We start from the raw sequence: 26,079 nt of genomic DNA, 5'->3' as shown, positions 1-26,079 counted from the left end.
CTCACCACTGGGCTGCATAGACAGCTGCCTCAGGAGCCAGGTCCTGGGTCCTGGGAGCTCCAGACTGTCTTCCTCTGGCCTGGCTGGCAGCAGCTCACCTGGGGATGCTGAGGACTGGCCCTGTGGCCTTCCACAGGCGCTGAGCTATGGCCTAAAATGGTGGGTCCATCCTTGGTCTATCTAGACCAGGCTGGGAGCAACTGCTACCTGCCACCCTTTGGAGAACCATTGCCAGGCAGTTGACAGCTGGGATGAGGAACTCAAGGCCCACAACCTGATTCTACGCACCCTAGAGATGGCACAGAGACAGAGGCAAGACTGTCTCTTGTGGCGAGGGGACTCTGCAATCTTGCAGTGCAGCTAACATGGCCCACTATGGCTTGACCATATTTAGCATATTTTCCCGTTGGGACTAGAAATTTGTCTTCTTAAATCTTTCCTTCCTCTTACCTGTTCTTTTCACGAGGGGGGCTTTGGCAGCAGCAGTTTCCTCAGAATTCTTTTAAATCCTATTCCTCCACTTAAAAAAGAAGAAAAAGAACCTTGCAGTTTTATCAAACTGTGTTCCAAGCCATAATGTCAAGGGTGTGAGTGTACTTAGGGGGAAGCCTCATAACAACTACACACCCACACACCCCTCTGATTTGACAAGCTCTGTTGTGAAGGCGACGGTTCCTACCTTTTGGGGGAACTGAAGCCATAGGGGAGAGGCATGCCTTATGCCGCCACCTCACAGGGAACCTAACTACTATGTTCCTCCTTTATAAGTGGCTCTGTGGTGGAGCGTCTTCCTTGCAGACAGAAGGGCCTCGATTCAATCCTTATTTGCGGTGAGTTAGGTGCAGCCATGGCAGATACCTGTATCTCCACCAGCTGGCATTCTGCGTCACCTTTTTAGTTGTGCTGTGGGTTAAACCACAGAGCCTAGGACTTGCCGATCAGAAGGTCGGCGGTTCGAATCCCCGCAACAGGGTGAGCTCCTGTTGCTCGTTCCCTGCTCCTGCCAACCTAGCAATTTGAAAGCATGTCAAAGTGCAAGTAGATAAATAGGTACCGCTCTGGCGGGAAGGTAAACGGCGTTTCCATGCGCTGCTCTGGTTCACCAGAAGCGGCTTAGTCATGCTGGCCACATGACCCGGAAGCTGTACGCCGGCTCCCTCGGCCAATAAAGCGAGATGAGCACTGCAACCCCAGAGTCGGTCACGACTTGACCTAGTGGTCAGGGATCCCTTTACCTTTACCTTTAGGTGCAGCCATGACAGATACCTGCATCTCCACCAGCTGGCATTCTGCGCCTCCTTTTTAGTTGTTTTCTTGCTGCATCATTCATCCGTCTAGACATCCAAGTAACATCAACAGCGAGAAGCCAAGTCAGGAGAGCGGGGGGGGGGGGGGAGAGATCAAGGATTCGGAAGGAAGAGGGGACTTCAAGGAGTTGCGGAAGTTGTGCTGGGACCCGTTGGGTTGCCTCCCGAGTCTGGATAATGCATTATTGTTGAAGAGAATACATGCATTATAATTATGCCAAAAGAACACCCATGACCTGATGTGTTATTATCAAGCCACGTTCTTGCTGGACACTGAGCTGCTTTCAAAAAATCACTGAGGTGAGTAGCATAGCATCTTGCATCAGGGAGTCAAAATCTCAGAAGCGTCAATTCGGAAAGCTGAATTCAAGGGACGCAATAGCTGAATCCAGCTCTGGCCACGTGGGGGCAGCAAAATACAGGTTTTGAAAGCATCTGCGTTACATCCTTACATACATTAACTAAATCAATACTTGTCATTTGTAAGGCTATAGAAGGGCATGAAGCAGGGTTGAATTTGTGTTGGGGATCTATCAATACCAGCCTTGGATTCTATTAAATAAAAATTTGAGCTGGACATGTGCCGAGCTCCATTTTCAGCATTACCGGAACAATAATCCTGGATAGCTCAGTCAGTAGAGCACGAGACTCTTAATCTCAGGGTTGTGGGTTCCAGCCCCATGTGGGGCAAAATGATTCCTGCATTGCAGGGGGTTGGTCTAGATGTCCTCAAGGTCTCTTCCAACTCCACAATTCTGTGATTTATTCTATGTCCATATACTCTGAGACTAAAGGTTTAGCTGTACCGCCAGACACTTTTCAATAATTCTCTCTTCTTATTTGGAATTAATTTGGGAAGTTTTCTTACTTTGGTGAGAGTCTTAGAGGCCGCTTGCCGGTGAGCTGATGTCTCCCTCTAGTGCCACAAGCTCATTTCCCAAATTGCGACAGCCCAAACACTTCAGAGCTTGCATTGCTCTGGCGAGGAGCTCGTTTTTGTTTTGGGGTTTTTTGCACACACATATATATATTCATTGTTTTTTAAACATGGCAGGTGAAGCCATCAAGCACAAGGAAATAAAGATTAAACAGCAAATACCTGGGTTGTATGGACGCGGGTGGCGCTGTGGGTTAAACCACAGAGCCTAGGGCTTGCTGATCAGAAGGTCGGCAGTTCGAATCCCCACGACAGGGTGAGCTCCCGTTGCTCGGTCCCTGCTCCTGCCAACCCAGCATTTCAAAAGCACGTCAAAGTGCAAGTAGATAAATAGGTACCACTGCAGCAGGAAGGTAAACGGCGTTTCCGTGCGCTGCTCTGGTTCGCCAGAAGTGGCTTAGTCATGCTGGACACATGACCCAGAAGCTGTACGCCAGCTCCCTCGGCCAATAAAGCGAGATGAGCGCCGCAATCCCAGAGTCGGTCACGACTGGACCTAATGGTCAGGGGTCCCTTTACCTTTACCTTTACCTGGGTTATATATGGCAAAGAACAAGAACATTCAATCTAAAATGTCCTTTTTCTATAAACCTTTTAGTATCTACAGTTCCAGAGTTGCAGACACGAAACAGTAATTGCCCTGAATAGAGATTTATTTCCTGATTACAAGAGATTTGTACTGACAGTAAACACAGAACAAAAGTAATATATTTAAGTATTTAATGTGCCTTTTTTTCATCAAGGTTGGTGAGAGATTACGTGTATCAAAACAAGTGCTGTACAACTACTGTTTATATGGTTTACTTGAACCCACAGGGACACAGTAAGAAACATTAGTTTCATGAACAGGATGGAGGATGTGTGCATTATAAGAAACCAAGTTTGTGTTCAACCAAAAGATGAGGATCTCCCATTCCTTCACTCTGTGCCGGGTCGTTCAGAATATCCTCAAAACCAATGCAGTCACAGTTGCCTTTCCAGATATCCAGGGAGGAAAGGAAGATGCTAGACCTTCACTGCTTGGAATTCCATCTGCAGCTTCAGAGGTGCATGCAGCCCTGGAATATTTCTCAGAGTAGAAAAAAATCATCTTATCTTGATTTAGCAACAACAACAACAAAATTATCCGGTGTGTCCAAAGGATGAACAGGGAAAAGTTCGCTCTTCACATTTGTAAAGCCTCTATTTATCACATCACAGCTTTCAAATGCTTCAGCAGCTGACAAATCAGAAACTGGAATACAGTCCGTCCGCTGAGATCCAAACGCTCTGGAGTTCGCCTCAAGCTGTGGTTTTTTTTATAAAAAAAGAAGGGGGAAAGGACAGTGGTCAAAGACAATGGGAGCTGTAGTCAAGCAACCCCTGTAGAAAGGCCCCCAGTCCCCAAACCCACCTTATCAGTGCATGCCTTTTTTCAGAATGCACCCAGAGCATAAACACGTACACTCAACTTGTAGGGTGTTTTCCCCGCCCCATGCAGAGGTTCCCTTCCTCTTACCTGGTCTTTTTGGAGGCGGCTTGGGCAGCAGCCACAGCGGTGCACAATCGAGATCCTGCAAGAAAGAAGGGAGCTTTGAAGCACTGCTTCTTGGGCTCGAATCCTGTTGGCTGCTTTTGCAGTGGCATCTGGGTGGCCCCTGGGAGAAGAGGAGGCTGGACCAGGCGGGCCCTTGGCCTGATCCTGCAGGCCCTCCTTGTGTGTTTCCTAAGGCGCCCCTCCTCCCCCCTGTCCCATTACCTCAGGGGCGAGAGGCCATTGTCTGGGCTCCAGTCCCTCCAGGAATGTGGCGGTTCCACGGCTGAACTTTTTTCTTGCTGCAAAACAAACAGAGACATCATCAGGCGCCTGGCTCCCAGCCACGCTAGTCCCAGTCTGGGGCGGGGGGGGGGGCGACCTGGGAAGGGGGCATTTCCACTTACCTGATCTTAGAAGGGCTCCCCACTTCTCCACCGTACGGGCGTCCGACCGGCCTAGCACAGAAGCAACAGCCAAAGTCTCCTCCCTCACCTGAGAAGCTGTTTTAATGGGAGGAAACTTTGGCTGCTGCTTCTGTGCCAAACCGGTCCGGGATGGAGCCATGCCCGTACGGAGAAGGGGCAGTGGGGCCACGCCGCGAGGGATGTCAGCCGGGAACCGCCGGGATGTCTGGTTCTTCATCCTGGGAGCCGGATCTGGAGCCTCATCCCTGGAGGTGTGGCCCTGTGGAGGAAGAAGGACATCACATGAGAATGGAAGCCACAGCTAGAACGTCGCCCAGCTAGTGTTTGATTGATTTATTATGCTGTAAACTGCTTTGAGATTTTTATTAAAAATATGAAGCGGTATAGAAATTAAAATAAATAAATAAATATGTGGGAAATGGATTCCCCATGGAATTAACATACCATGACTTCCAATCGTTCCCCATGGCGCCAGAGCAGCGGTTGCGGCCTTCCTTTCTGAGAACCTGTGAGACAGAAAGGAAAATTTAAAAAAAGGAAGTTACCAACCAGTAATTCACAACAGAAAATATCATCTGGGGTCCACAGCTGAGGACCTGCCAAGCTATCAACATCTGTGGACAAGGCAAACCAGGGAGCCAAGCCACATGCATCAGTGATGGGTGATGCCAATAACAACAACAACAATATGCCACTCATCTCTTCTGGATCATCTACCATTAGCATTCATTTTTCTCTACAATTCTATAATCCTATGATTTAAAGTGCATCTAAAGAGCATTTAAGGGACGCAGGTGGCGCTGTGGGTTAAAGCCTCAGCGCCTAGGACTTGCCGATAGAAAGGTCGGCGGTTCGAATCCCTGCGGTGGGGTGCGCTCCCGCTGCTCGGTCCCAGCGCCTGCCAACCTAGCAGTTCGAAAGCACCTCCAGGTGCAAGTAGATAAATAGGGACCGCTTACCAGTGGGAAGGTAAATGGCGTTTCCGTGTGCGGCTCTGGCTCGCCAGAGCAGCGATGTCACGCTGGCCACGTGACCCGGAAGTGTCTCCGGACAGCGCTGGCCCCTGGCCTCTTAAGTGAGATGGGCGCACAACCCCAGAGTCTGTCAAGACTGGCCCGTACGGGCAGGGGTACGTTTACCTTTTTTAAAGAGCATTTAAAGCACATGATGTACCCAAAATGATCCTGGGCATTGTAGCTTCCAGGCTCCCACCTTTGCGAAACTCAGCCATAGTGGAGCAGTAGAGCAGGGTCAGGTTCTGAAAGCAATTCTGAATGTTGGTGGGGAGGCGGTTGATAGTTGGTTTAGAGTGGCGGGTTCTAGAAGGGGGGGGGCAAGCGACGGTTTCCGATTGGCTGCAGGAGCTTCCTGCACTCAGAAGGAAGCCATGTCGGACGTTCGGCTTCCAAAGAACATTCCCAAGCCGGACACTCACTTTTAATTATTTTATTTGTTGAATTTACATTGCACCCTTTCTCCTGAAGGAGGCCAGAATGACATGGGATGTGGGTCTATTCTTGGCAGTTTCCTGTAGATATGACACAGCTGAGGCGCAACTGGGAACACTGTGTGAATAAAAACCACTGACTAAGTGCCAAAACTTACCTGCTTCTTTAGATGTGTGTCAGCAATGCAGACAATAGTGGCTAGCTTTCTTATTCTGTTGGATTGCTGCTAGATTCTGGCTTCCTCACATGTAAATGTGGCAGACACACTTAAAGAACAAATACTGTTCCTTCCATCATGCCTTCTTGGACCCATCAGTTCCCCCATGGAATAAACATACCACAACTTCAAGGTTGCCATGTTTAGACATCTGCGCCCGGCGGCACAGGAGCCTCTTAGGACCTGGGAGACAGAAAGGAAAACACAAACAGAGGAAGAGGTTACAGGTGGGAAATGTCTGGGAATCTCAAAGTCTAAACTCTGAGACCTTGGCTTATGTCTCGCAGGAGGACTCAGGATCCAGCCTGGACCTCAACCTTTCTCTGTTCCGTCCCTCTGTCCAATTAAAGATTGTAAGCCCCCTCGGTGGCAGGAACCTTTTGGTCAAGGGTCAGCCCTGAGTGCTCACTGGAAGGACAGATCCTGAAGCTGAGGCTCCAATACTTTGGCCACCTCGTGAGAAGAGAAGACTCCCTGGAAAAGACCCTGGTTTTTGGGAAAGATGGAGGGCACAAGGAGAAGGGGACGACAGAGGACGAGATGGTTGGACAGTGTTCTCGAAGCTACTAACATGAGTTTGACCAAACTGCGGGAGGCAGTGGAAGACAGGAGTGCCTGGCGTGCTCTGGTCCAGGGGGTCACCAAGAGTCGGACACGACTAAACGACTAAACAACAACAACAAAGATAAATATCAGAGAAGCAGTTGGAGATGAAGACTTGGATTAGGGAAAGGTTTGGGGTAGAGAAGTGGAGTTGAATGTCATAAACATACAGGTGATGCAGAAATCCATGCATACAGTGGTACCTTGCGTTACATACGCTTCAGGTTACAGACTCCGCTAACCGAGAAATAGTACCTCAGGTTAAGAACTTTGCTTCAGGATGAGAACAGAAAACGTGCAGCGGCAGCGGGAGGCCCCATTAGCTAAGGTGGTGCTTCAAGTTAAGAATAGTTTCAGGTTAAGTACAGACCTCCGGAACGAATTAAGTACTTAACCTGAGGTACCACTGTATTACCAAGTCACCCCAGGACAGTGTGTAGAAAGGAAATTTCTACACACCAAGTACATAGGTTCTACACCAGGCCAAGTACATAGCCCTGAAGTAACATCAACAGAGGGAGGAAAAGAATTAAGTAGAGCTTTCCCCCTATGGAAACATTAAAATAATTTATACAGATGGACTGAGAAGACCTTATAAACCCAGCACTGTGGGATCATTGGTTTCAGATGTGAAGAAAAGGACAAATAGCAAGTGAAATACTTGTGTCTGCTGACCCCTGCAGGGCACTATGGAAAACAGCAATGCTTATACAGCGGCATCTTCGTTCTCAAATGCCAAAAACCCAGAAGTAAGTGTTCCAGTTTTCAAACGTTTTTCGGAAGCCGAACGTCCAATGCGTCTGTCGGCTATTGTTTCCAGGGCACCTGCACCAATCAGAAGCTGTGCCTTGGTTTTTGAACATTTTGGAAGTCAAACGGACTTCCGGAACGGATTAAGTTTGGCGCTTTTGTTTTTGCTATTTATTTTGCATTTTTGTTTTTGAGGCTTTTTTGGTTAATTTCTTTTTGTGACTGTGTGGAACCCAGTTCAGTGATTGATTGATTGATTGATTGATTGTGTGACTGCAGAAATGGATAAAAGCCCACCATCCAAATAATGACTATTATCTGTGAAGGTAAGAAAAAAAATCAATTTTTATCATCTACAATACTGTCTTATTTATTTTATAGTACAGCACATTGATTATTGCTTTCATTTTATGGATCCATAGTCTCATTAGATTGTAAAAATTATGTTAAATTGCTGTCTTAGGGGTTGTTTTTAAAAGTCTGGAACGGATTAATCCATTTTGCATTACTTTGTATAGGAAAGCACGCCTTGGTTTTGGAATGCTTTGGTTTTGGAACAGACTTTTGGAACGGATTAAGTTTGAGAACCAAGGTACCACTGTAGAGCATTCCACACACAAACACACACATAAATATGAGAGAGATTTGCTCTGCTGTAATGGTCCTAGGGACTCAGGAAGCGACAGGCAATAATAATAATAATAATAATAATAATAATAATAATAATAATTATTATTATTATTATTATTATTATTATTATTATTTTGAAAAGGAAAGTCAATTCTAAAGCTATAAACTAAAACCCAGCATTGCCCAGCTGTGAGGCATGAAGACCGTTCTCTGTAAAGCCCTTTTTACCTGGCCTGCGGGGTGAGGCCCAGACTCACCCAGCCTTATGAAAGACTCTCCCCCTGAAGCTGGAGGAACATCGCCCGGCTATTGTTTTATTGATTTAATATGCTGTAAACCGCTTTGAGATTATTAGTAAAAATATAAAGCAGTATAGAAATTAAAAAATAATAAAATAAAAAATATTACCAAATGCTAGATAAAGTGCGCATAAGCATGCATATGTTAGTGAAGATCACACACACACACACAAATGCATTGTACTAGCACCGATTGCTTGTAACAAGGTGTGTGCTAGGCAAAATTCCATACAAAAAATGGGTATGTCGGGAGAAATCTGCTCTAGAATGCTGACAAATGTTCACGAGGACTAAAAAATAATTGCGGACTGATGCAGAACTGTGGTGAACTGAACTTCATATTGGCAAAATGGGAAATTGATGAACCTGGCAGATTTGCCCATCCTTATTTGTGTGGCAGGTCGGTGTGCTGTCCAGGGCTGATGACGGGACACTTCAAGGCTCTTTCTCTCTCTTCTTCAAGGTCCCTCCTGCCCCCCTTTCTGACAGTTCTTCATCTTTAAGGTAGACTTGGACTGGACAAACCTCCAAGCAGAGAACTGTCTTCTGGAAAGCAGGACTTTGCATGGAGTTATAAGAATTCTAAGGTCCCAAATATAAAATAAACATTCATAAATGTACAAGGCAAACACCTACATAAGTATATAAACCACGTGTCTGAAATAGTACAGGAGAGCAATCCTGAAGTCATTTTGACTCTCCCAAACTGACCTCAATATATTGCTCTGTAAGGAGGGAGGAAATGGGAAAGCCTTCTCTTTGTCTTTCTGCTTATAAACCCTGTCTTAAGGGCATATTTGTGTATGAATAGGGTGAACCTGTGACCTGGATTCAGGAATTAAAGTATTTAGCATCACAAGAGAATGGCCAGGCTGCCCAGGTAAAGCAATCAGTGACCATTATCAGGTATCCTGGCAGACAGGATTTCCGCTGTAGAGCGCCTCCTGTGATGTATTTCTGCTGTAGACCCGCCTCCTTCTGTGATGTATGTATGTATGTATGTATGATTTTTTTTTTGGGGGGGGGTGTCTTGAGCTACAGGGCGGGCAGTTTCAAAAGTCTATAAAAGGGCTTGCGCACCATTGTTCTGGGTTCCTCCTCCCTCCTGCATGTGGTGAGTGGGGACCCTGTTGAATAAAGATCAGGCTTACTAGCTGCTTTGCTTCTCAGTATTCTCTGGTTGGCCTCTGTCATTTTCTCCTACCAATAGGGAACCTACTTAAGGACTCTATATGGGCCCATAAGGGAAAAGGACCAGGTTTTTTCTAGATCACGTGGCTACCCTACACATTGCACACAATACAGTGCCCATGTGGTCCTCACAGCTTACAGTGAAATTAAGAACGACAAAGCATCATCCTAAAATAAAGGCTTTATTGCCAAAAAATATAGGAAACGGGTGTGTGTTTTGCAAGATGCCAAGACTCTTCCCGGGTGGGTGGCACTTGGGTGCTGCTCTTTCACGGTGCCACTGCTGAGATTCCTTCCAGATGGGTGGCGAACGATGCTTGCTGCCTGAAACCGCCAGGCTTTTCACCGCAGCACGCCCATTGCCTCAGGCAGCCCATATCCCGGCTCAGCCGTTGCAGGTCCTTACGGAACCGCATGCCCAGGAAGGTGTGGAGCACAGGGTTGAGACAGCAACGGGCAAAGGCCAAGGCACTGGTGATGAGGAGGGCCAAGTCCCGGCGGAGGATGACTTTGCAGCTCGACGCCTGGTGTCCCATCAAATCGGCCGTGTCCAGTGCGGTGAGCAGCGCGTAGGGCAACTGCAAAGCCAGGAAGACCAAGACCAGGGCCAAAATCAAGCGCAGGGCCTTGAGAGATTGGGCACACGGAGAGGCCAGGAGAGCGCGGGCGATGGCTGTGTAACAGGCCGCCATGACTGCAAACGGGAGCACAAAACCCAAGGCCACTTGCACCAGGCTGATGGCCGCTGTGACGTCCGCCACCCTGCAGAGGCTCACACCCCCGTAGTCCTCAACATGGGCGTACAAGAAGTGGGGCAGCGCCAGAGCCGTGGAGAGCAGCCACACCAGCCCTGAGCAAAGCCGACCCCAGCAGGTGGCGGAGGAGTGCAGGCGATGGGCGACGGGTGCCCCCACGATGGCCACGTAGCGGTCCACAGTGAGGCCCATGAGGGACAGGAAGCCGCTGTAGAAGTTGAGGGCGTGGAGGCCCTGCAAGGCCTGGCACGTCCCGGTGCCCGGGCTCCAGCTGCCCACCATCCCAGCCACGCCCACGGGCAGCGTCAGGAGCAGCAGCAAGTCGGAGACGGCCAGGTGCAAGAGCAGGACATCCCCGAGGGACCGGGCCGTGTGATAGCGGGTGCGCACTAGCAACAGGATCCCGTTGCCCAGGACGCCCAGCACACAAAAGAGGACGGCCATGATGGGGAGGTAGATGTGGGCCACAGCACGGAGGGCCTTCTTCTCGCACAACTCGGGCAGGTCTGGCGGCGATGCGTTGTATTCCCACGGGTACCACTCGGTGGTGACCGCTGGCTCATTCTTCCAAGCAATCGGCTCCTGCAAAGCAGGGGGTGCTTATTATCATGCTTTATTATTATGGTGGTACCTCAGGTTACATACACTTCAGGTTACATACGCTTCAGGTTACATACGCTTCAGGTTACCCCATTAGGTAAAGTGGTAAAGTGGTGCTTCAGGTTAAGAACAGTTTCAGGTTAAGAATGGACCTCTGGAACGAATTAAGTACCATATTTTTTGCTCTATAAGACTCACTTAAAGGTTGTTTTCTGCTGCTCCAGAGAAGCAGACATGGAGCAATGGATCCAAACTACAAGAAAGAAGATTCCACCTAAACATTAGGAAGAACTTCCTGACAGTAAGAGCTGTTCGACAGTGGAATTTGCTTTGGAGGTCTTTAAGCAGAGGCTTGACAACCATACGTCAGGAGTGCTCTGATGGTGTTTCCTGCTTGGCAGGGGGTTGGACTCGATGACCCTTGTGGTCTCTTCCAATTCTATGACTATGATGCTATGATTCACTTTTTCCCTCCTAAAAAGTAAGGGGAAATGTGTGTGTGTCTTATGGAGCGAATGCAGGCTGCACAGCTATCCCAGAAGCCAGAAGAGCAAGGGGGATTGCTGCTTTCACTGCGCAGCGATCCCTCTTGCTGTTCTGGCTTTTAAGATTCAGAATAATTTTTTTCTTGTTTTCCTCCTCCAAAAACTAGGTGCGTCTTGTGGTCTGGTGCGTCTTATAGAGCGAAAAATACGGTACTTAACCCAAGGTTCCACCGTATTACTGTACTGGCCTGAATCTGAGCTTCGCTTTTCTCCCAAATTCCGACCATGAAAAGTTAAAAGTGTGGCTTATATTCACAGCCCTACGGTATGCAGCCAGGAGCGCGGGGCAAATAGCGCCAGGAGCGCAGCAAAGCGGTGGCCGCCCCGCGTGTAGTCCCCCGTCCTCTGAACCAAGACTGGGAAGCAAGGAAGGGAAAAGGCCGCCGTCAACACAGCCCCGCCTCCCAGTGTGCAGCCAGGAACAGAGCAGCTTATACAGTGGATGCTCGGGTAGCGAACGTGATCCGTGCGGGAGGCACGTTGGCAACCCGCAGCATTCGCAACCCGCAGTGCCGCATCTGCGCATGCGCGGGTCGCAATTCAGCACTTCTGCGCATGCACAAAGCACGATTTAGCGCTTCTGCGCTTGCGCAAGCACAGAAACCCAGAAGTAACCCGTTCTAGTACTTTCGGGTTTTGGCGCGTACATAACCCGAAAACGCGCAACCTAATGCATCTGTAACCCGAGGTATGATTGTATTCGGGTATTTTTTCTTTCCCCCCTCTAATATTAAAGGTGTGGCGTATATTCAGGTGCAGCTTATATTCGGGCCAATATGGTAGTAATGATAATAATAATAATAATAATAATAATAATAATAATAGAATTTTTGTTCTGCCCTATACCTGTGAATCTCAGGGCGGTTCACAAAATAAAATCAAGATATAAAACCACAAAATACATAATAACAACAAAAACAACCCAACAGCCCACTCCCCACAAAAAATCATATTGTAAAGGGTATAGGATGTTGATTAGGTCAGCCAAGGGCCTGGCTGGGATGCAGGTGGCGCTGTGGTCTAAACCAGAGCCTAGGGATTGCTGATCAGAAGGTCGGTGGTTCGAATCCCCGCCACGGGGTGAGCTCCCATTGCTCGGTCCCTGTTCCTGCCAACCTAGCAGTTCAAAAGCACGTCAAAGTGCAAGTAGATAAATAGGTACCGCTCTGGCTTAGTCATGCTTGCCACATGATCTGGAAGCTGTCTGCGCACAAACGCCAGCTCCTTTGGCCTATAGAGCGAGATGAGTGCCGCAACCCCAGAGTCGTCCACAACTGGACCTAACAGTCAGGGGTACCTTTACCTTTTAAGGGCCTGGTTAAAAAGGAAAGTTTTTGCCTGGTGCCTAAAGGTTGCATAATGAAGGCGCCAGGCGAACTTCCCTGGGGAGAGCATTCCACAGACAGGAAGCCACTGCAGAGAAGGCCCGTTCTCGTGTTGCCACCCTCCGGACCTCTCGAGGAGGAGGCCCATGAAGAAGGACCTTGAAAGATGATCTCAGGGTCCAGATGGGTTCATATGGATAGAGGCAATCCTTGAGGTACAGTGGTACCTCAGGTTAAGAACTTAATTCACTCTGGAGGTCCATACTTAACCTGAAACTGTTCTTAACCTGAGGTACCACTTTAGCTAATGGGGCCTCCTGCTGCTGCCGCACAATTTCTGTTCTCATCCTGAAACAAAGTTCTTAACCTGAGGTACTATTTCTGGGTTAGCAGAGTCTGTAACCTGAAGCATCTGTGTTATGTACTGAAGTTCTCACCCTGGGCTAGCAGGGGGATACTATAGATAGTTTTCACTCAGCTCCACATATGCAAATAAGGGATTGAAAGTGACGTTCAGTGATTGGATAGTTACAGAAAATGGTTACTGTTGCGTTGTAGTGGAGCTCTATATAAGCAGGCTGGCTGAACCCTTCAGTTCAGTTCTGTTTTGACCTGCGAATAAACAAGAGCTGTTTGGAGAATCGCTGTGTCGTCTGATATGTTCACCCACAACTTAACAGTCTGTAAGGCTTTAGAGGTCAAAACCAGCACTTTGAATTGGGCCCGGAAACTAATTGGTAGCCAATACAGTCGGATCAGGATCGGTGTAATATGCACAAACCGTCCTGCTCCACTGAGCATCCTGGTCACACAATTATTCACTCTGCTTTATGAATTCTGAATTCTGATTTATGGGATGGGTAACATGGTGAAAGTGGGCAGTGACATTTGACATGCATGCGAAGCGTGGCTTAGACATGGGCGAACCTTTTAGTTTGCAAAATGGATGAAGATGTGCACACTGAACAAATGCTCCCAGAAAATTCTCCGTCTCCACCTTTGCCTCCATCCCCTCCCTGCAATAAAAGGGTTAACTTTGGATGCCCTGGTGGGCCAGGATTGACCCTGGGGGTGGAGGTTCTCCATCCCTGGTGTCACCCCCCTTTAAAGCTATCTAAGCTGCTAGTCAGTGATGTATGGAAGTGAGAGCTGGACCATAAAGAAGGCTGATCGCTGAAGAATTGATGCTTTTGAATTCTGGTGCTGGTGGAGACTCTTGAGAGTCCCATGGACTGCAAGAAGATCAAACCTCTCCATTCTGAAGGAAATCAGCCCTGAGTGCTCACTGGAAGGACAGATCCTGAAGCTGAGGCTCCAATACTTTGGCCACCTCATGAGAAGAGAAGACTCCCTGGAAAAGACCCTGATGTTGGGAAAGAGAAGGGGGAGAAGGGGACGACAGAGGACGAGATGGTTAGACAGTGTTCTCGAAGATATAAACATGAGTCTGACCAAACTGCGGGAGGCAGTGGAAGACAGGAGTGCCTGGCATGCTCTGGTCCACGGGGTCACGAAGAGTCAGACATGACTAAACGACTAAACAACAACAAGCTGCTGGTCACCACCTCATCTTTGGGTAGCAAATTGTAAAGTGTAACTATGTGATGTATGAATCTGTTCTGAATTTCTACAGTTCAAATTCACTGGATTATTCCAGTTTCTAGTATTATGAGAGAGAGAGCGAAACATCCCCTCTATTCACTTTCTCCACAATATGCATCATTTTAGATATCTCTTCATGTAGTTATACATTGCTTTACAGACACCTGCAAGTAACGACAAGTACAGAGCAACAGGAGGCTTAATCTCAACTGGTAGTAGATTTCTTTTTCCCTTTTTGCAAGTCACTGGGTGGTGGGGCTGCTATCGCTCTCCTCCCCACTGCCTACCAATAACAACCTCTTTCAAAGTAATTCCGGTATGTTTGTGCTGATGATGATTATTTCACTATTTAATAAATTTATACGTCACCTTTCATCCAAGGACCACTCAGCATTTCACAATATAAAAACACAAAAATGCACACTATACAGTGGTACCTCGGGTTACGTACACTTCAGGTTACATACGCTTCAGGTTACAGACTCCGCTAACCCAGAAATAGTGCTTCAGGTTAAGAACTTTGCTTCAGGATGAGAACAGAAATCGTGCTCCGGCGGTGCGGCAGCAGCAGGAGGCCCCATTAGCTAAAGTGGTGCTTCAGGTTAAGAACAGTTTCAGGTTAAGTATGGACCTCCGGAACGAATTAAGTACTTAACCTGAGGTACCACTGTAGTTACAAACAAAATAGTCACACACACAAGTATTATGATGGCAGGGAGGATCTCAAGGAATAAACTGGTGGGGTTAATCTAGAATAATCCTGCGCTTGTCCCTTGGGATTCCATAGGAACATAATAGGTAAAGGTAAAAGGTAAAGGACCCCTGGATGGTTAAGTGTAGTCAGGTGACTACGGGATTGTGACGCTCTTCTCGCTTTCAGGCCGAGGGAGCCGCTGTTTGTCCGCAGACAGCTTTCTGGGTCATGTGGCCAGCAGGACTAAGCCGCTTCTGGCACAACGGGACACTGTGACAGACATCAGAGTGCACGGGAACACCATTTACCTCCCTGCCATAGCAGTACCTATTTATCTACTTGCACTGGCATGCTTTCAAACTGCTAGGTTGGCAGGAGCTGGGACAGAGCAACAGGAGCTCACCCCATCGCGGGGATTCGAACCGCTGACCTTCTGATCGGCAAGCCCAAGAGGCTCAGTGGTTTAGACCACAGCGCCACTCGCTGCATAATAATAGCCTGCTGGATCAAGGCAATGGTCCATCTTGTCTAGCATCCTGTTCTCACAGTGGCAAAACCAGATGCCTGTGGGAAACTAGAAAGCAGGATTCGAACACAAGAGCACCCTCCCTTCCCGTGGCTTCCAGTAACTGGTATTCGAAAGCATTGCTGCCTCCAGCAATGGAGACAGAGCATAACCATGACGGCTAGCACAGTTTGTCTAATCCTCTTTTAAAGCCATGGAAGTCGGGGACAGTCCTGGTCAAGCCAGTCCCAAAGTTGGACTACACACTCTGTGAATAAGTTATTTTTATCTGTCCTAAATCTTCCGGCGTTCAGCTTCATTGGATATCCACGGATTCCACGGTTGTGAGAGAGAGGGAGGAAAACATTTCTCTACCCACTATCTCGTAATTTCATGAACTTCTCCTCCTGTTCGTCTCTTCTCAAAAGGGGGGTTGCAAGGAGCGTACACCCCAGTCGCTCTTGAGAGCAAGTCCTCTCCCACTTACCTCAACTTCAACGTGCTCTTTGCCCTCCATCATGTCGCAGTCACATCCTTGAAGGCTGTCTCGTTTTTTTTTATATGCCGGCTGCTCTGCCGAGCGATTTTGTGGCTGATTCTGAAAGGGCTCGCCCCCTCCTTGATACTGAGATAAACACGCTAAGAATAAGTGCTGCATTTACCACATCTAAACCTAGCAAGCCTGGGCTTACTTTGCAGATACGACACAGTGCGTGCGATGGAGATAATTTGCAAAAGTGTTGTGAATCCCACATAGTTTAAAAGTGTGTGTTTGGGGTTCCACCTTGTAAGTAAAGTTATGAAATCTGTTTTGAGTGTTTGTGGGTGCAGAATGATGGGGCGGAAGTTCCCTCTCCTCAGGGCCGATTAATGAAAATGTGATGTTGTATAGAAGACACAACTTCAAACCCATCACATCGCGTCTCTTTCCAATGAAAAATGACGCCAGTGGTCCATTTAGTCTGGCATCCTGTTGTCGCAGTGGCTGACCTGTGAGAAGCCCAAAGGTAGGATCCGAGCGCAAAGGCACTGTCCTCTCCTGCGGTTTTCAGAAACTGTCATTCAGAGGCATGGCTGCTTCTCACTATGAGATGTAAGAGGAATGTGTTCTGGTTGAACATTTATGCTCCCTGTTCTCACCCACCACAGAGCAAAAAAGCCAGCCCTGAAACAGATCCCTTTAGAACTACAGTGGTACCTCGGGTTACATACGCTTCAGGTTACAGACTCCGCTAACCCAGAAATAGTACCTCGGGTTAAGAACTTTTCTTCAGGATCAGAACAGAAATTGTGCTCCGGCGGCACGGCAGCAGCGGGAGGCCCCATTAGTTAAAGTGGTGCTTCAGGTTAAGAACAGTTTCAGGTTAAGAACGGACCTCCGGAACGAATTAAGGACATAACCAGAGGTACCACTGTATGTAGAACAGTGACAAAGACAAAACCACCAACAACAAAAAACGTTCTCTTTTAAAAAAAGTCATTTTTATTTGATTTTACAAATATAAATTTATAACAAAACCAAATACATATGCATATACAGTGGTACCTCAGGTTATAGACGCTTCAGGTTACAGACTCCGTTAACCCAGAAATAGTACCTCAGGTTAAGAACTTTTCTTCAGGATGAGAACAGAAATCGTGCTCCGGCGGCGCGGCAGCAGCAGGAGGCCCCATTAGCTAAAGTGGTGCTTCAGGTTAAGAACAGTTTCCGGTTAAGAACAGACCTCTGGAACGAATTAAGTTCGTAACCAGAGGTACCACTGTAAAGAGATTCCTCTATTTCTCCAGACTCACCCCCCAATCCCCTACTTTTTCAACTGCATATCATTTCATAATCTACATTTTATATATCTCTATATTGTCCATAGTATTTGTTACATTACAAGTGAGATTAAAATCCTGCTAATGTTTTCATCTGCTTACAGTGGTCTCCTAAATAAATTATAAATTTCCCCCATTCTTTTTTTGAAGTTTTTGTCGTCTTGGTCCCTGAGCTTTCCGGTAAATTTTGCCATTTCGGCGTAGTCTAACAGCTTGGTTTGCCATTCCTCTCTGGTAGGGACTATATATTCTTTCCATTTCTGGGGTAATAGCATCTGTGCTGCTGTTGTCACATACATGAAGAGCCTTATCTGTTCCTTTGGGATGTCGGTACCTACAATTCCTAATAAGAAGGCTTCTGGTGTCGTTTTTTTATTTTAAACATTTTTTTTCCAAATAATGTGCAAAACAGGCTCAAACATGTGTTCGGGACGTAAGGAAAAAGAAGGGACTTTTTATCATATGTGGTGGGATTGCAGTAAGATCAGAAAATTTTGGGAAATGATATATAATGAGTTGAAGAAAATGTTCCAATTAACATTTGTTTAAAAAACCGGAAGCATTTTTGTTAGGGATTGTTGGGAAAGACCTGCCAAGGATCTTTAAGAATATCTTTATGTATGCGACAACTGTGGCAAGTGTCTTAATAGCACAAGGATGGAAGAATGAAGAAACCCCGACTAAAGAACTGTGGCAAGAGAAATTGATGGATTACGTGGAACTGGTGAAACTGACACACAAATTGCGGGACAAGGACAACTGTGACTTTAAAGAAGAATGGGAACCTTTTACGAAGTACTTAAAGAAACAACAAAATGAATTGGACTCATTGGCAAGTTTTGAATAAACACCCACAAATTTATTATGAATAATACATAGACAGATAAGTTAAGGATCTTTACAATTTTACAATATACAGAGAATTATAAGTACTGAAAACCAGAGAAAGGAGCTGAGGGAAGTCCGGGAGGGGAGGGGGGTTCTTTTTGGGGGAGGGGGGAGGAAAAAAATTAGAGATATTTTTTTTTGGAAGATATGTTTTATTGTTAAAATATTATATTGTTGTTATGTTCAATAAAACGCTTTAAAAAACAAACAAACAAACAAACTTTTTCCCCAGTTCATTATATATCCTTTCCTAACAAAAAAAACCCCCAACGTTCTCAGTGAGCTTCAAACAGCACTGTAAACCTTTTGTTTCAAGCTCTCTGGAGCTGTGAACCACAATATTTTTATTCAGGGACTGCAATATTTGTTTCCATTTGTCTAATGTTGACCTCCTAATTCTGGGTGCTTATTCCTCATCTAAACCCTGACACCAGAGCAAAACAAAGAAAGAGGATCACAGAGGTGAGGAAGTGTCCCATATTTCCCCTATGTGGGGCAGATGTAAATCCTATATTTCAGATTTCACTATAGATTGGTTGTGTTTCGCTTGTGGGGGGAGGGCATCATTACCTTTCCCCAGCAAACAGTCACACAGACATCAAAAATCCATTGCCCTTAACAAGCAGATTAAACAGCAGTGGGGAGGAGACCTCCTTTTCTCTCGATGTCGGCTGAAAAATCAATTTGGTTTTAATTTTAATAGGCTTTTGGATTTGGGAAATTATAATCCTGACGGGCTTTCCCCCATTCTCCGAAGAGCTCATCCCTGCTTGGCCTTCATAAATAAAGGAGGCGTTTCTTCCTCCATCTTTTTAACAAGCGGAGGGCTGAGACCCCCACATCTGTCCCTGAAAGAGGCATGAACCGCACCCCACTCTTGCCACCCTTGCCCTCCTTTCTTAAAAGAACAGCTTCATGAAGGGGGAGGAACCAGCTAGATCCCTGCTTTGGCAACAGAGCAACACATGGAGCCCCCTTTGTTGCCGAAAGAGAAACCAATACCAACAATTGTCTGAGTGCGGATTGCCAGTAGCAACAAAACAGGTTTGACACCTTTTATTTCTGGCATTTTCCCATGGACCATAAAGAAGGCTGATCGTCAAAGAATTGATGTTTTTGAATTATGATGCTGGAGGAGACTCTTGAGAGTCCCATGGACTGCAAGAAGATCAAACCTCTCCATTCTGAAGGACATCAGCCCTGAGTGTTCACTGGAAGGACAGATCCTGAAGCTGAGGCTCCAAGACTTTGGCCACCTCATGAGAAGAGAAGACTCCCTGGAAAAGACCCTGATGTTGGGAAAGATGGAGGGCACAAGGAGAAGGGGACGACAGAGGACAAGATGGTTGGACAGTGTTCTTGAAGCTATGAGCATGAGTTTGACCAAACTGTGGGAGGCAGTGGAAGTGGAGTGCCTGGCGTGCTCTGGTCCAGGGGGTCACGAAGAGTCGGACACGACTAAACAACAAAAACAACATTTCTGGCATGCCTCCTCTGCTTGAGAGCTTTACATACTATCCAACATTTCTCCAATGAAAATAGGGATGTCCTATTGCATTATTAAGGACACGGGTGGCGCTGTGGGTTAAACCACAGAGCCTAGGACTTGCCGATAAGAAGGTCGGTGGTTCAAATCCCCGCGACGGGGTGAGCTCCCGTTGTTTGGGCCCTGCTCCTTCCAACCGAAAGCAAGATGAGCGCCTCAACACCAGAGTTGGCCATGACTGGACCTAATGGTCAGGGGTCCCTTTACCTTTAATAATAATAATAATAATAATAATAATAATAATAATAATAATGGAATAAAGGTAAAGGGACCCCTGACCATTAGGTCCAGTCGTGGCCGACTCTGGGGTTGCGGCACTCATCTCGCTTTACTGGCCGAGGGAGGCGGCGTGCAGCTTCCGAGTCATGTGGCCAGCATGACTAAGCCGCTTCTGGTGAACCAGAGCAGCGCACGGAAACACCGTTTACCTTCCCATCGGGGCAGGACCTATTTATCTACCTGCACTTTGACGTGGTTTTGAACTGGTGGGTTGGCAGGAGCAGGGACCGAGCAACGGGAGCTCACCCCGTCACGGGGATTCGAACCACCGATCTTCTGATCGGCAAGTCCTAGGCTCTGTGGTTTAACCCACAGCGCCACCCGTGTACCCCATTGAAAATAGGGACATCCTATTCCATCATCATCATCATCATTATGCCCCACCCATTTGACTGGGTTGCCCCATCCACTCTGTGGCTAGATCTACACAGCTATAAAAAAAAGTTCTGAAAACTATCTGCAAAAAAAGTTGTAAAGCTCACAACTGAAAATATACAGTGGTACCTCGGTTTTCGAACAGCTTAGTTCCCAAACAACTCGGAACTCAAACGCTGAAAACCCGAAAGTAGCTATTCTGGTTTTCGAACTTTGTATCGGAAGCCAAACGTGCTCCTGAGCTTCCGTTTTTACTCTTGCGCAGCAAATTTAACTCTCTCCACATAGTAATAAGCTTTCCTCCCCACACCCCCGTTTTTACCCTTAAGCAGCAAAATTAAGTCCTCCCATCATAATTAAAGCCTTCTGTTTCTGATTGCAGTGTTCTGAGGTGATATCTGGTGCTTTTATTTTTGCTGTTTTGTGCGTTTTTGTTGGTGTGGCTTTTTCATTTTTGTGTCTGTGACTTGTTGTTCGTTTTATGATTGATTGATTTATTGATTGATTGATTGATTGTGTGACTGCAGAAATGGATAAAGGCCCCCCCCCCCATCCAAACAATGACTATCATCAGTTCAGGTAAAAAAAAAATGTAATTTACATTTTTATCATCTACAATACTGTCTTATTTAATAAGACTGTACCAGCTACATCTGGTACGCAGGCTGAGACCCTACCTGCCCGCAGACTGTCTGTCCAGAGTGGTGCATGCTCTGGTTATCTCCTCCTTGGACTACTGCAGTGCGCTCTACGTGGGGTTACCTTTGAAGGTGACCCGGAAACTACAACTAATCCAGAATGCGGCAGCTAGACTGGTGACTGGGAGCAGCCGCTGGGACACCGGTCCTGAAAGACCTGCATAGGCTCCCAGTCCATTTCTGAGCACAATTCAAAGTGTTGGTGCTGACCTTTAAAGCCCTAAACGGTCTTGGTCCAGTATACCTGAAGGAGCGTCTCCACCGCCATTTTTCAGCCCGGACACTGAGGTCCAGCACTGAGGGCCTTCTGGCGGTTCCCTCACTGTAAGAAGTGAGGTTATCAGGAACCAGGCAGAGGGCCTTCTCAGTAGTGGTGCCCTCCCATTGGATGTCAAGGAAATAAGCAACTATCTGACTTTTAGAAGACACCTGAAGGCAGACCTGTTTAGGGAAGCTTTTAGTGTTTGATCTTTTATTGTGTTTGCAATACAGTGGTACCTCGGGTTACATACGCTTCAGGTTACATACACTTCAGGTTACAGTCTCCGCTAACCCAGAAATAGTACCTTCAGGATGAGAACAGAAATCGTGCTCCGGCGGCGCGGCAGCAGCAGGAGGCCCCATTAGCTAAAGTGGTGCTTCACGTTAAGTTTCAGGTTAAGAACGGACCTCTGGAACGAATTAAGTACTTAACCCGAGGTACCACTGTATCCTGTTGGAAGCCACCCAGAGTGGCTGGGAAGGCCTGGCCAGATGGGCGGGGTATAAATAAAATTATTGTTGTTGTTGTTTTTAAAAGGTTTGCTTCAATTCACTAAGTGGAGAGCTGTAGTGCATTTCTGCCCGCCACTGTGGACCAGCTGTTATTTCATGAACAGCGGCTGGTTCTTCCACCCCATCGCACATCACCAGCACCTGGGACTCTTTGTTCTCGCTTTCACCCTCAAGGCCCATCATCCCCATCAATGCACAGGAAACATCAGTGGAAATGGCGGGGTAGAAAAGAAGCGGCTTTTGACATCCGGCACGTATCAGCTTGAGGAGGTGGGACTCTGGAACAGAACTCCACAACCACCCTTTGCAGCCCTCAGCATCACGGGCAGGATGGCACCCAAACGCAACAAGGCTGGGGAAATATACTCTGAGTCGAGAGTGGATTTCGTGCTCTTTGTTCAGCTCATAGTGGTGAGGAGGAAATGGAAGTTCCCCCAGAATGTCCGCTTTATATACATTATTTACACAGTGGGCCCCACGTGATTGGCTAATTCCAGGATTCTCCTGTAGGCCAATCAGGTTGCGGATTCACTTCCACCTGGAGCTGGATTGGGTGGCTCCTGTGGACCAATCAGACTGCTGCATTCTGGGTCCTATTGTTCTAGGACCAATCAGACTGCTGCATTCTGAATCCTATTGTTCTAGGGCCAATCAGACTGCTGCATTCTGAATCCTATTGTTCTAGGACCAATCAGACTGCTGCATTCTGAATCCTATTGTTCTAGGACCAAGCAGACTGCTGCATTCTGAATCCTATCGTTCTAGGGCCAATCAGGCTGCTGCCTTTTGGATCCTATTCAACTCAGTACATAACAGCTGGCTTGGCACATTTTGAAGCAGCAAAGCAACACACATTCCCAGCTTTAACATGTTTCTTAATAAAATCTGCTATTTTCTTACACTTCAAACCCCGCTGTGGTCTTCACGTATGGGAAATATATTTTTAAATAGACAATAAAGGGTTTCTAGTGGTCTTCAAAGGATTCTAAATTTGTGTCTCTTGTCAGCGCCATCAGTTTAGCCATCTCTGCGTTTTCCAGGATTTTCATTAACCCATCTTCCTTTGAGGATGTTCTCTCCTACTTCCATTTCTGTGTGCAGAGATTCCTTGCCTGTAGCGACATACATAAATTAGGGTTGCCATATTTTGAAACATTATTGAGCTTTTTTTTTTTAAGGAAGACCCCCAAAATGGTTTAACCTCTTTTAGGTAACCCCCCCCAAAAATTTTTAAGGAAGACCTTAACCAAGGTTCTTGAGCTTTTTTTACAAAAACACCCCAAAAATTGTACTTTTTCGATTGACAAAGCATCATTTCTGCCTTTGAAATCCCAGTAAAATCTGGGAAAATGCAGACGTATGGCAGTCCTAAAGAAAAACCGTCGAGGATTTCTTTGGGATTCCACTGTTTAATATCGCCAGCAGGAAAGATTCGGCCCTCTTGAGAAAAGTCAATTTTAAAATGTTCTTAATTTCATTATATATCATGTTCCCAAAGGCCCACTGGCGGAGGAAGGGGGTGCGGTGGGTGCAGTCTGTGCGCTCTTTAAAGGGAGTGTGGTTCTTGGGGGAGCCTTAGCCGCACGCAGCCTCTTCTGGGCAGGGGATGAAGGCTCCCTTTGCCAGGGAGAGGCTGCGCGCGGCTATCCCATAAGCCAGGACAGCAAACAGGATCGCTGTGCAGCGAATTTTTTCCCTTGTCTTCATCTTCCAAAAACTAGGTGCGTCTTATGGTCTGGTGCGTCTTATAGAGCGAAAAATACAGTATGCAGTGGTACCTCAGGTTACATACGCTTCAGGTTACAGATGCTTCAGGTTCCAGACTCCGCTAACCCAGAAATAGTGCTTCAGGTTAAGAACTTTGCTTCAGGATGAGAACAGAAATCGCATGGCGGCAGCAGGAGGCCCCCATTAGCTAAAGTGGTGCTTCAGGTTAAGAACAGTTTCAGGTTAAGAATGGATCTCCGGAACGAATTAAATACTTAACCCGAGGTACCACTGTATATCCACAGCATCACAGACTTGAAGGCTGAGCAGAGTTGTGTAAAGAGGAACAGACAACCAGGACACAAATGGATAACAGATACCATTAAACTTGAGTGAACAGTAAATCAATATAATTTCCAACCGCAGCAGGAATAGTTATCAAACAACATAAGGTAAAGGTACCCCTGCCCGTATGGGCCAGTCTTGCCAGACTTTAGGGTTGTGCGCTCATCTCACTCTATAGGCCGGGAGCCAGCGCTGTCCGCAGACACTTCCGGCATCTGGTGAGCCAGCGCAGCACACGGAACGTCGTTTACCTTCCCGCTGGTAAGCGGTCCCTATTTATCTACTTGCACCCGGGGGTGCTTTCGAACTGCTAGGTTGGCAGGCGCTGGGACAGAACGATGGGAGCGCACCCCGCCGCGGGGATTCGAACCGCCGACCATGCGATCGGCAAGTCCTAGGCGCTGAGGTTTTACCCACAGCGCCACCCGCGTCCCTATCAAACAACATAGGTTCTCTTATATTAGAATATACAGTCCTTAACAACATGGGACCAGTTTACTTATGATTTCGTCTTATTTGCCCGCTCGGTTGCTCCAATTGGTGGAATTGGCACAACTACAGTTGCCATATAAATACCCATTCTGCATTTGTAAGAACTCGGTCGCTGAGTGTGGCAACACCGAAACCTTGGAACTCCCTAACTGTTAAGATCAAGCAGGCCTCTTCACTGTATTCTTTCCAGCACCTGCTAAAAACATTCTTGTTTTGACAACTCTGTCCAGATTCTTAGAAAGCTGAAGTAATCTGTTTTAGAATTGCAACTTTCGCATGTTCTAAAGTACAGCTGCAATTTTCACTTGATTTTCTTGTTTTATCTTTTCCTATGTGGTTGTGTGGGTGGGTGTTTTTGCAATCAAGCAGCGTATATATATATATATATTACAAAATAGCAAAATTAAATAAATGGATACAGCTAACCATTTCAGGGAGTATCGCATGGGGGCTTAATATATCCACAGGTCACTGATATACCACAGATAGGTTATTAGAGGTTCAGAAATACCCCACCCCTCCATGAATTAAACTCTAGGAAACTGTTGTGAACAAATAGCTGAATTGTAATAATAATTTATTTCTTGTACCCCGCCCATCTGACTGTGTTACCCCAGTGCTTTTTATATTTCAATAAAGAATATGAAATAATAATAAAAAGGAACACACCAAAACATCCGACATAAGAAGCTTCCTGAAACAGGGCTGCCTTTGGATGTCTGCGAAAAGTCAGATGATTATCTCCTGATGGGAGGGCATTCCACAGGGCGGGTGCCACTACTGAGAAGGCCCTCTGCCTGATTCCCTGTAACCTCACTTCTCACAATGAGGGGACTTGCCAGAAAACCCTTGGTGCTGTACCTCATTGTCTGGGCTGAATGATAGGGGTGGAGACGCTCCATCAGGCCGCTAGATGTAGTGGGTTGTAAAGTTCAGCTCCACCCTCCATAAAATAACAGTGAAGAATGTTCTTTCCAACTGGATATTAAAACAGAATACTGTAACAGATGGGACACGGGTGGCGTTGTGGGTTAAACCACTGAGCCTCTTTGGCTTGCTGATCAGAAGGTTGGCGGTTCGAATCCCCGCGACGGGGTGAGCTTCCATTGCTCGGTCCCTGCTCCTGGCAACCTAGCAGTTCGAAAGCACGAAGTGCAAGTAGATAAATAGGTACTACTCTGCCGGGAAGGTAAATGGCATTTCCGTGCGCTGCTCTGGTTTGCCAGAAGCAGGTTAGTCATGCTAGCCACATGACCCGGAAGCTGTACGCTGGCTCCCTCGGCCTATAGAACGAGATGAGTGCAGCAACCCCAGAGTTGTCCGCAACTGAACCTAATGGTCAGGGATCCCTTTACCTTTACTGTAACAGAAACCGTCTAAAGATGTTGTTGTTGTTTAGTCGTTTAGTCGTGTCCGACTCTTTGTGACCCCATGGACCAGAGCACGCCAGGCACTCCTGTCTTCCACTGCCTCCCACAGTTTGGTCAAACATGCTGGTAGCTTTGAGAACACTGTCCAACCATCTCCTCCTCTGTCGTCCCCTTCTCCTTGTGCCCTCCATCTTTCCCAACATCAGGGTCTTTTCCAGGGAGCCTTCTCTTCTCATGAGGTGCCCAAAGTACTGGAGCCTCAGCATTCAGGATCTGTCCTTCCAGTGAGCACTCAGGGCTGATTTCCTTAAGAATGGTTAGGTTTGATCTTCTTGCAGTCCATGGGACTCTCAAGAGTCTCCTCCAGCACCATAATTCAAAACCATCAATTCTTCGGCGATCAGCCTTCTTTATGGTCCAGCTCTCACTTCCATA

The 26,079-nt window shown here is 46.9% G+C and overlaps 1 protein-coding gene and 1 long non-coding RNA gene across 2 annotated transcripts; both read right to left on the bottom strand.

Moving 5' to 3' along the window:
- Nucleotides 1–3,743: 3,743 nt before the first annotated feature.
- LOC309354880 lies at nucleotides 3,744–4,250 on the bottom strand. Its single transcript, XR_014162381.1, has 3 exons — nucleotides 4,165–4,250; nucleotides 3,983–4,059; nucleotides 3,744–3,797 (listed from the first exon to the last, which is right to left on the bottom strand). It is a non-coding gene; the product is annotated as an uncharacterized lncRNA (long non-coding RNA).
- Nucleotides 4,251–9,538: 5,288 nt separating this feature from the next.
- CCR10 (C-C motif chemokine receptor 10) lies at nucleotides 9,539–15,901 on the bottom strand. The gene is made up of 2 exons (XM_081884317.1): nucleotides 15,837–15,901; nucleotides 9,539–10,660 (listed from the first exon to the last, which is right to left on the bottom strand). The coding sequence occupies exons 1-2, from the start codon at nucleotides 15,867–15,869 to the stop codon at nucleotides 9,593–9,595; spliced, it is 1,101 nt and encodes a 366-aa protein (XP_081740443.1). The 5' UTR covers nucleotides 15,870–15,901; the 3' UTR covers nucleotides 9,539–9,592.
- Between the last annotated feature and the right edge of the window lie 10,178 nt (nucleotides 15,902–26,079).

The sequence above is a fragment of the Podarcis melisellensis genome (assembly GCF_964234715.1).
Source record: "Podarcis melisellensis genome assembly, chromosome: 13".
Classification (NCBI taxonomy): Eukaryota; Metazoa; Chordata; class Lepidosauria; order Squamata; family Lacertidae; genus Podarcis; species Podarcis melisellensis.
This window is presented reverse-complemented; position numbering and strand designations above follow the sequence as displayed.